The 11,755-nt window shown below is 39.4% G+C and overlaps 2 protein-coding genes across 2 annotated transcripts in view; both read left to right on the plus strand.

Moving 5' to 3' along the window:
* LOC140953897 (uncharacterized) overlaps positions 1–11,755 on the plus strand; it is a 131,255-nt gene that overhangs the window by 54,875 nt on the left and 64,625 nt on the right. The window lies entirely within an intron of this gene.
* Positions 319–8,032, plus strand: LOC140922093 (uncharacterized). The gene is made up of 9 exons (XM_073372117.1): positions 319–499; positions 629–730; positions 2,010–2,156; positions 3,801–3,924; positions 4,813–4,898; positions 5,550–5,648; positions 5,984–6,028; positions 6,445–6,543; positions 7,569–8,032. The coding sequence occupies exons 3-9, from the start codon at positions 2,079–2,081 to the stop codon at positions 7,608–7,610; spliced, it is 573 nt and encodes a 190-aa protein (XP_073228218.1). The 5' UTR covers positions 319–499; positions 629–730; positions 2,010–2,078; the 3' UTR covers positions 7,611–8,032.

Below are 11,755 nucleotides of genomic sequence, written 5' to 3' on the forward strand. Positions count from 1 at the left end.
CGCTGAAGATTTCCGACGCACGTGAGAAAAACCTCTGTTTTGAGAGAGCGCCTCGTCTGACCTCAAAATCTGAATCTGAAAATGCTTAACTGGTCAGGTAAATACATTTTTAACTCGTGGGAACGCGCGAGCGTACCACGAATAATTGCAGGGACTAGGATATGCAAATTAGTCGCTCGCTTACTCGCAGTAGACGGACATCGGGTAGAGGCTAGTCCGAATTCGAGAGTGCGAAGATCTATCGTTTCCGAAGAAGCACGCGCTCGCCGAAGTTCGGTGTGATCAAATTCTTATGAGAACGTGCATCGTTCGTGCTCAGACTCAGAGTTTTCTTTGTGGCAAATTTTCTACAGCACGGTTAGAGGTCTTACCAAACTTAAGACACGCAGGAGTCTTTCAGATGAGTAAGATGGTTAACTTCGGGATTGGATTGACGAGAAGATGAGCATTTGCTCTTCGACTCTGCAAGATTACGGGGGATATACAAATTCCAGATAAGGTAACACATATGTTTTCCGTCGTACTTCGCAGACGTGGTGCATCGGTTTTGTGAAGCATAAAATATATGTTCTTTCGTTCATTCACCCGGCATTGCCCCTGAAATTCGTTTACACTGTTTTTTTTTTAGCTGTCAATAGCTCCGTTTATGCGGCTCGATCATCTTCAAACGGCGCTTGCCGACGGATTTTCCATGGAAAATGCATTAAGTCAAAAACTTTCGCCTGGTTAGGTAAAGTCGCAACTAACCGATGGTGCCGGGTTTGAGTCCTTCTCCGCACCTTTCTTTCTTCCATCTTTCTTTCTCTTTTTTTTTTCCCGTTTTTCTTTTGTTTTGTTTTTGCTTATTTGTTTTGTTGTTTTTCTATAAATACATACCGTAAAATTCCGAAAATAAGCCCCGAGGCTTATATTTTTCAAAGACCCTTTTTGAGGGGCTTATATTTGGAGGGGCAATTTAACGGAGGGTTTTTTGCGCTTATGTTTGGAGGGGCTTATACATGTGGAGGGGCTTATTTTCGGAATTTTACGGTACCTGAATTCATAACTGTTATTTAATAAAGTGCAATAAACAGCAAGAAAAGTATTGTGTTTCCAGAGAAAAGATAATATATTTAATATATGGATAAATTAAACAATCTAAATTTCTATCATTTCCTACAATTTACTGTGGGAAGACCAGAGTTGATAACCATTTGGTTATTTTCTAAACAACGTTCCCACAAGTTGACAATAGTCAACTTTGATTAAAAATTGTTATAATTGGCTTTGGATGTTTATAACTTCGGACAAAGAGGAAGAGAGTGTCCGCAATCCTATTTACCACAGTGACTATACTTTTGATAATAATAATAATCATAACCAAAATGATAGCGAAAGTTGGCCACGTTATCAGGCTTTCACGCTCTATTAGCCGAATGAATTATTATTTTGACGCGATTTGTTAATTTATGTGCCCTTGTGAAATCATTCATGGATCGGTTGGTTATGAATTGACGCAGAATTACAAGGTCATCAAGATAATGGATTGACAATTGGAGCTATAATCAATATTTGTACGGTACAGGAAGAGAATTAAATTGGTTTTATTAACTTCACTCAGTTCACTGGCCCAGGCTTTTGGGAAGGGACCCTTAAAAGAGCAATTTTTCCTTATTTATAAGTAAATTTACCAATTGTTTATAAAATAACGAGAAAATGAATAAACAAATTTGTTCTCGGAAATATTAAATTTTCAAACGGTGCCGTTATAAATTAGGCATGTAATCATGGATATTAAAACCGCAAGCATGCTATTAATACTTCAATACTGGTCATCTTTATATAAAGGATCTAAATACATATCTTATCTTATCGCATATAATGTAAGATATGTATTCCGATTGGCAACTAAAAATGACAAGAAAGAATTGAAAAACCTAATAAATATTTTGCTGAGCTATGATTGGCCAATATCAGCTGGCGGCCGCTAATTAACTTGTCGACACAGTTTCACATTTCCTTGTCTCAAGGAAAGAAGAAAAGCAAAATTGAGGAGCCTGCCGGAGAGCGCCATCTTAAAACACGGGTTTGACAAAACCATGGCAATTCTTGTGCGAACATGTTGTTGTGGCTGTGACTTGAGGACAGGCATTTTGCTTATCGGCTTTTTGGGAGTGGTAAGTAAACACCAATTTAACTTTCATTATTACTCCAACAGCGGCGGGCAACAATGTTAGTTTAGCTTAACTTTAAGTGCGAGTTTTGCCGACGCACTTGTTTGATTCAGTCGGGATCACTCAAGAATTTCAATTTAAATAAGTGCTACGTACTCCACTGAATAATCTCATACTTCTACCATCTTTGTGCATGTTATAGTCTGAGGCAGTTTCACTTAACCGGGAGATACAGACACGCGGAAAAAGGCCAGCAACTAAGGTTCAACCTCACTGAGGTTGATAGGACTTAAAGATGAATATAAGGACTGTGGTGATCCCTTCGCCAAAATAAGATTAACCGGCCAGAGCAACCGGTTTTTATAATTAAAACAGGGGTTTGACAAAACCATGGCAATTCTTGTCCGAACATGTTGTTGCTGCTGTGAGTTGACCAATCTTCTTTGACGGAACTGCTTTTCAGTTGTCACAACTCATCGAAAATATAACTTTCTTAACGCGAGAGGCGCCTGATAAACAGATTTCAAGGTACTATGTATGCTTTTAAAAAAGTTTGTGCTCTCTGCACCAGTATAAGTTTAATTGTCTTTCGAATTTAGACATCTTTTGCTTAATTCATAGTTAATAGAGGGAATGGTTATGAAACCCGACAAAGTTCTTTGTTGTATGTTTTTGTTCTCTTTTTTGGCCTTGACCCTGCACAAAACACAATAGTTGTTTACTCCGTACTGAGGAACTAACCAATAGAAACGTGCTGGTTACGTAATTCATGCATAACGTATGAACGCAAAACAAAAGATTGTGCAGGGTCGTGGACCCTCTAACATAAATCTTGGCATCTTTGTTTGCTCCTTTGATGTTTGCCGGGCTTCATAACCAGTCACCTCCATTAACTATGCTTAATTTTATACCGGTTTTACTCTTTTTATTGAGGAATCTATTTCTTCACATTCTGATCACATAGCGCTTACAACCAATCGGATACAAGCCCCATTAAAAAATAGTTTTGTAGTAGTTTCGTCAGTCATTATTTCTTTTGTGCATGATTTGCTCTTTTGAGTGGAAATTTTAAATTTCATGGTGACTTATTGTGAGCCATCCACCTGCCTTTCCCTTTTAACCAAAAAAAATTAAATAAAATTGATTCAGCAAAAGGGCAGCAAGAAATCGGCAGAAATGTATAAAATAATACTCTATAAAGCTAATACTCTGATTCTCTGGGTAAGACACAAATTATTCTTTTATCAGTCAATGGGTGAAAGTGTCGCAAGTACTCCAAACAATTGTATTGTCTCGTTCTTTCCAGCTTACTACATTGAAGTTTGCATCAATTACCAATCGCCCTGAATTTTCCAATCCGCAATGAGCATGAAAGTTTTCAGGCAACCACTCCATGATTTTAAGAACGAAACTGATTATCAATTCTTACTTAGTCTACCAAACAACAACTTATAATGGTCAATGTTTAAAGAGAAAACCTTTTTAACCTTAGATCCGTGCATTTAGTCGGCATTCAACCAAATTAAATCTCGTCTTTGTCTCTCACAGTCTACCAAAAGCACAAACAAAATTGGCCGTCCATAACTACGGCGGCACGGACCTCAAATTCTTAGAACTCAGGAAAACGTTAAAATTATTCTATTACAGATCGGCTGTGGTTATTGGGCCTACCAAGGATTAAAGGGCGTCAGAACACTTATTAATCTCAAGGAGAAGGCCATGGAACTTGACAACGAAGAAGAGATGCCATTTGATTACAAATATTACAAAGGTTTGTCAAGCTTTTAATTTTCGTCTTTCGTTCCAGCCTTACATCATGAGAAATAGAAAAGAAGTTTATTTCTTTTAAAGTGTCATTTTTTCCATTTTTTCCATTTTTTTTCAGTTTCTTTTCACCGCATAAATTAAGAAGATGCAGTTTTAAAATACTCATCTGTTCATTTTGTGGTTGTTGTTAGGGTACTGAGTTATTGTAACAGTCTACGACCTTCTTCAATTACCCTGATCTTACAGAAGGGGTGGAGGTTGACGGATCCTGCAGGAAACGCGAAGGAGTACCCACAATTTAATTCTAAATCTTCAAATCCTAAACAATTTATGTTACTTGTTAAATATATACCCGATTTTTAATGCCCTTTTCAGACTAATCAATTTTTAAAATTGCTGTCTTTAGCAAGAACGATTTTAACTTTTTGAACTCCAGTTATCAAAGACGTTTGAGAGTTATTCAAGAGGGGGACTTGCTATGAGTCACTGCTATTAGAGGACAGCCCACATGTCACACAGCAGGGGCGGATCCAGGATATTTTTTAGGAGTGGGTGCACTCGTCTCTTGCTCTACTTCAGCACCAATAAACCACATAGTTTTTTTTTTTTGGAGAATACCAGTTGTATTAGAAAACCGCAGGTCATCTCAGGGGGGGTGTGCACCCCCTGCACCCTTCCCCTAGATCCGCCCCTTCACAGTCAGGCTACATGTGTAGCCTGCGTAGCTGGCGAGATTAAAGGGGACTTGCTGGTACGTGTTTTTTGGCGGCGGAGCCGTGACAATATTGGAGCAGGTCATAAAACCCAGAGAGCAATCCCGCCAGCTACACAAGTTAAGGCTGCACAAGCTGTTATTTAATTTCTTTATATCTTCTTTATCATTATCGTTCAGTTGTCATCAGTTTGTTATACGTAAAGGCTGTTGTTAGTATCTTGGGACTACTGGCCAATATCATGTTGTTGTTTTCCTTTAGCATGGTGAGTTTTATATCTCTGTATCATTACTCAAATTAATAGTTATATTTATACTACTACACTAAAAATTTCTGCAATTTGCTTGGCTTAGAGCAGTGGTATTTCAGCCTAATTTGAAATACCTAATACCTACATGTGAAAATTACAAACCTTTTGCGGGTCATAAACCAATAATAACATGCTCTGTACGTGATAATTGGCATATTAAATACCACTCGTGATATTTCAAAATTGTCTCAAATTTCACTTGTCTAACGGCTCGTGAAATTACGTATAACAATTTCGAAATATCACTCGTGGTATTTATGCCAAATATCACTACAAATCATGCTATTACCTATACTAAAACTGCAGTATTTCAGTTTAATTGTGTGAAAAACCGTTTTTTTCCTATTATGCATAAAAGATGCTTTAATTTCTTTTCTCCTTTTTTTGTCTTTTTAATGAAATCGTTAGAATGAAGCGGAAGGGAAAAGTTAATCTCAGGGCTTCTTGGTGATTTTCTGATTCATCTAATTTGATGCATAAGGGTTGTTGCGTAGATCTACCAAGATCCCATACCTTTGTTTGTCTTATTTTAGTTAGTAAGTATTGACCCGGTTCAAAACAATTCAAATCTTTTCAATTTTTTTTTCATTATTTTTTTTTATATAGAAAAATCGTTTTTTGACGCTGCCATACATAATCCTTTACACCTTCTCCGTTTTCTACGAACTGGCCGTTAGTATTTTCCTGATTACAATTTGGCACAAGGTGCGTATATAACTTTGTGCTATTCATAGTTTTGCAAATTATGAAGAACGGGTCTTATTTGCTTTAGGGGATGGAAGGGCACGGAGAGTCAGTATCCCTTTTTCTCTGCATTTATAAAAATATTAGACTCGTTGGGCCGAGAAAAATGTTTCACGAGAATTTCCCCTCCTTCCATCATGTTAAATGAAGATGTTGGCGTGTGCCCACTGTCCGCCCCCATTTCTTAGCTATGCTCGGACGGCTTGATCCACCCCTAAAAAAGAGATGGCTAACGTCAGTTGGTCTTATTTTGAGCTCATCGTTGGAGTCACTAACTTTAGTTTTTTCGATTGCAGTTTCAGTATACTTTTGCCATTGAGATTTCTTATCTAGTGCTAACGGTATGTACTGAATGATTACGTCCTAAATGAGTTTTTACTTCTAAGGTCGTCAACTAGGACACCACTGATACCGTTCCTTTGGCCAATTTGTGTACGTAATTTTTTTCTTTTCACTCTCATCATAGTGGCAGGAGGGGCTGCCTACCATAGGGAAAGGGGCTTATTGATATCAATTAAAAAAAAGGTTGGATGGTAAAAAACTTCGAGTCTGTCTATCGTTCGTCCGGCGGGCGGGGGGGTTCTCTACCTAGATATAGGCTAATGGGGATGGGCCGCTGCATTGGGTCGGCTGGATTGACTATAATGGGGTTACATTTTCCGTAGAATTACTAGGAGGGGTCTGGGATACGGCAGCTTTAGCGGAAAGCTTTTTCACACCATAAATTGTGCTTAAATAAAATTTGTGCCTTTTTAAGATCTACTGCATCCTTGTGGTGTACTCGTACTATGAGAGCCTCCGTGAAGATCCTTCAGGATCTATTGCGGGATTTGATCAAGAAACCGGAACTACTATGGTATGATGTTCTACTATCTTTTATTTATTAAGGGACCGGTTATTTATCGCCTGGGGCGCGGGGGGCGGGGGGTCAATGGAGAATTTGGGGCTAAACAAGGTGAAATTTAGCCGATCCTCCCTTTGAATGTTACTTCACAAAAATGATCCCCTTTAATAACATTTGATAATTTTTGCCACTCCCCTCCTCCGTGTCTTCATTTTCCAAGCAAATTTGAGTGGTTCCCCCTCTGAATCCTTCCAATGTTTTCAGCAAACCTTCCTTTTGGGTTCTCAGTTACGACTTATCCCCCCTTTTGTTCTCCTAAAAATCAAGTTATCCGCCCAAAAATTCCCCCACCCCCCACCAGGCGATGAATATTGACGGGTCCCCTAATAAAGAGAGAATAATGGACCAGAGAGATAATCTTAGGGCGTCGGCCGGGGTATGTGAATTTCACCAAGATTATTTTTAGATTAAAGAAAGTCTAATGTCTGAGACGTCCGCACATTTTGATCAGTTGTTTGAAATGTCATCAAATCCACGCGCGACTATACATCAAAGCAATTAATGCAGAATATTGATGACTCTCTTGACAATACTAAATAAAAGTCTACGGACCTCTCTGGAAACACACTTTCGATTAGTTTCAAGCGTTTAGTTCATCTAAAAATAACTAACCAAGGGCTAGAATGGGCATTTTCCTCTCTAGCTTCACGTTATCCTTTCTTGATCGCTCTCATTTCTCTCCAGCCGCTGTTTTCCCATCTGTCGTTTCCATCTTAATTTGTCTGATTTTATTGTAACAATCCCTCATCCACAACCCTTAAACTTCCATTTTCTGCTTTTATTTATTTATTTATTTATTTATTCATTTATTTTTTATTCTTTTACAAAATATCCCTTTACACAATTTGCTCTCAGCTCTATCCTTTTGATATACCCTGGCGAGTGACTATTTACTCAGTGTATAATTTCGTTTGTCTTTCTCAACTGACCAATTTAGCTGAAATATTAAAAATGGCGTTGTTCTTTGTCTCGCGCAGGTACAAGTGGCTGGACCTCCTACTTACGCACAGCTTCGTTGAACGCGTTTGATTTGAAGCACGGAAATCGTCGAGGGGCGGGTCGGAAAAACTGAATTGTTTACAATCGCTTTTTTCCCCTTTATCTCCGAGATCACGCACGGTTACTTAAACGGATGGCCATCCAGGTTAACTCTAATGCACCGTGCGTCTATTTCGCGCTGGATCTCGACAATCTTATACGATCTTATGGGAATAAGGAGATTGTAAATAGTCTAAGAAAAAACTCACAGTCATTGTTGTTTTTGAGTAGAGCCTTTCATGCGAACGGAAATGACGTCAGCTTCCTTCAGATCTCGATGTATTAACTTTATTTTAGCTATTTCCTTAGTAAAGCCACGACGGAAACGATAATACTGTTCAATGATTATCACGTCGAATCATGCAAGCCGAAGCCTATTTCGTTTCTCAGAAATGGCCCAAATGTCGATCGTTTTTAATTTAGTAGTTGTAATTGTTATAATAACGATCTTGAAGATAACTTAAGTTTCAAAGACTATGCATGTATTGAATGGGGGTAATAGTGGCTGAAACGTCATGTAGAATAAATGTCTATACTTCAGCAGACAAGATCGCATGGCATCATGCGTCTTTCAATTTTTTTCTCAACGAAGTGTCACTTCCCGTAGCAATCTTGGCAAAACAGCAAGTTTCTCATAAAATTATTCCATAGCGTGACGGTGCTTACGCTGTCCTCGGCGGGTTCTGATATTCGGTAAAGGCGAACCATATCTCTCCGTTAAAATCTCCTGTTCCCACTTCTATTAAGGGCTAGGAACGCCTGAACATGAAATAAAATGTTTTCACGATGACGCCTTCAAACTCTGAAAAATAACAAGTTCTTCTAAATGTTGAGCTTCTTTCGTTCAGTGGTTTCAAACTTATTTTTTCATTGCGTGGGCAGTGAAAAAACAGGCCATATTTTAAAAAAACCCAAGTTAGGTCTTCCTGTCCATGATATGGACGTGCTGCCCGAGAGAATACCACTTCCAGTATCCTAACAACTGGCATCGTTGTTTAAGGAACATGGCTCATGCTAAGATCTATTTGGTTATTTTTCCATTTCTGTTGGCTGCAAATCAGAGTAATCAAGGTGAGTAGCATAATTATTCCCGTTGATTCCGACGCCTTGTGGTCGCACAATTGGCGAAGCAAAGCTCATACGAACAGCCGATTAGCTTGGCTCGGTGTTTTTGCTTTAAGAAATTGAAAATTGATCAGCGTAGTAGCATTGTTTAATGGGAATCATTTTGTTCATTAGTTACCAAACGATGCGATCGATTACTCGCTCCGAATGAGTGGTATATAAGTAACTCAGTGTTGTCAATCGATACATGTTTTACAGCTTATTCATAAAACCCAAGCGGAAGTTGAAGAAGCTTCATCCAAAGCAGGGGTTTGGAACCCTCTCTCCCCTCCGTTTCACCATGAAAACAAAGCAAAATACGTACAAAATCAGTGTTCTTGTCATTTTAAGATTTCAATAACAAAGACAAAAAATATCCAGTTCCACAACACTGAGTAACCGGTTTAGCTTCAAGAATGGGATCTTTTATAGTAACGACAACGTTGATGGCCTGACGTCAAATATGGCAACCGGAAGTTGATATTTCTCTTTTCCTTTCAATGATCTGACTCGACAAATTCGTACAGTGGGAGCTAAAACAAAGACATTCAGATTCGTTGAGTGAAGCGAGACCACATCGAGCTTTACCAGGAACAACACATGTAAACCAGTTTCAGTCGTCATAATTTCCCCCGCAAGGTTTTAGGTACCTCCTGTCGCCCAATGCCAGGGAATCCAAGACAGTCTTGGATTGTGGATTCCAAGCTGTGGATTCCGGATTCCTGCAACTGGATTTCAGTCTCAGTCAGTGGAACTTGGATTCTGGATTGCAATCTTAAGTGGGAATCCGGATTCCTTGAACAGTAATCTAGCCTGCTAGCAAGTTAACCGGGGCGCGCCCCACCGCCAGAGTTCCACGGAGAGCTTGCTGGCAGGCTTACTGTATTCAGGATTCCAAAGCCAAGGATTCGGATTCCACAAGCAAAAGTTTCCTAGATCCCGGAATCCGGATTCCCTTACACAGGGCAACTTGAGGGCGAAATCGTGCTTGCAACTCGCACGTATACATATATAAGAAAAAAGCACTTACTGTTAATATATATCTGATTCAGTCAAAAGACCCCCCTCCCTACCCCACTAGTTTTGACCCCAAGGCCTGATCCACCCACCCACTGTTAGGGCAGTCCCTGCGGCTATCCAGCTGTACCGACCAAGACGTCAAGCCCCCTACATTTTTGGGCACCGGATTGGCCTGGAGCCGGGCTGCGCATTGCGCCAGGCGAAAACCCAGTGGCCACGTTTTAATGAAATCAGACAGATATATATAGAGAGATTCTGAATGTGGTTTAGTGTTAAGTGTTATTTGCCCATGTAATTTGTGAGCGTTGGCTGTTAAATTGACAAATTTTTAATGTCCACTGCAGCTGTTTCCGGAGAAAAACTCATATTCTTTTTGCGTTGTCAATTCTCATCTGCTCTTAGAGAATCGCTAATAGAATCACTCATGAACTATGAGCCTGTGTGCATGCATTAGTTTTAGGGGAATACTGGGGACCAATGGAAAATCCTTCAATAAGGACGGCCGAGACCAGGTTTTATGAGCCCGCGAGACTGAGCTCCGCATGCCACACAAACCCTTGTTTTTACTAAAACCGCTGGACGCCACAACCTGGTTGAAGTCTTTGTTATCTAAGGTCTTCCGGACCAATAACATATCAGTTGCCCACGATCCTTCGGTCAGCGTCGAGAGGGAATGATGCTTACACCACGTACCTACCAAGTCGAAACGTCATGGCCGTATTGATAGGATTTCCGACCTCCGGTGTTGTTTAAGCTCTATTGATCTTAAATGAAAGCGAGGTAGATACTGCTTTCGATAGTCATAGGAGCAGTGTCACTTTTGACCATGTGAATATAACGACGAAAATAAAGTCGAAAATGTTCGCATTTTTCTTCGGAAACCTTCGTTAGTCTTTGGACATCTTTTGAAATAATCGCACCCGTTGAAGCTTTGCGTAACAAACCGAAATATCAAGTAAATACTAGTTATAGTTGTCACTAAATCTGCCCCCGACCTTTTAAAACCCGAATGAAGACTGTTTGTGGTTGTCCATGTATTTGCCACGAACCTTTGAAATGCAGTTTTCGTATTAGAGTTTCTGAGTGTAATTCTTTTGTTCTCTTTTGTGCTTTCTCAATTATTATACTTTGTTTCCTGGGTTAATGAAAATCTTCATACATGACATGCCTAGGATGGACAACTGTTTTTTATACATCTCATAATGAGTTCAACCAACACTGCAAATGTAATAGAACGCGTGTTAAACAGCAAAACCATCTTTAATTATCTATTTGTAACTAAATTTCCTATAACTAATGTGTCGAACGGATGCTTTGGCTTCGAGTGGGACATTCTTGAACGCAAAGTCGAACGCAACTGATATAAATGATTTCGCAATACACTAACCCTACAAAAACATGGACCACTGTTTCAAGTTTCTCACCTTTGAGATATTTCCCAGTTCATTTTTTCTGGCATGTCCTTGTATCAAATAAAATAATCGGGATTTCGCAATAAACTAACCCTAAAAACACATGGACCACTGTTTATTAAACCCTGAATACCTTAATATAGAACAAAACCCGGTTATTTCACGATAGCACCTTTCTTGTCTTTGACTGGGTTTTGAGAAATTTGAGCTATTCCTGATGTGGTTTGAATCGAGTTTGTCGATCCACGTTGACAAAACCAGTTCAAAGTTCTGTCGATCCACGTTGCTGATTTGTGTCTGACAAATCAAGTTCTTTAATACCAAATGATTGCAGTACTGCTGGATAACTTTTTAACTCTACAGAAATATGTATCTCGCGATAACCTTCGCGAAACTCGGTTTGGTAACGGCACTCAAGTTAAGCCCTGTCGGTCGGGGTTACGAACTGGACTGGTGACCAGCCGCGAATATCGTGTTAAAGGTCCATACGTTGTTCTTTCTTTTCTTCTTCTTCTTTTTTGCGTATTATGTAGTGTTATTGTTAACAGTGTATTGAAAAGCACATTTAGCATTATTTCGCCACCCGCATT

This window comes from Porites lutea, chromosome 12 (assembly GCF_958299795.1).
Source record: "Porites lutea chromosome 12, jaPorLute2.1, whole genome shotgun sequence".
In the NCBI taxonomy this organism is placed as follows: domain Eukaryota; kingdom Metazoa; phylum Cnidaria; class Anthozoa; order Scleractinia; family Poritidae; genus Porites; species Porites lutea.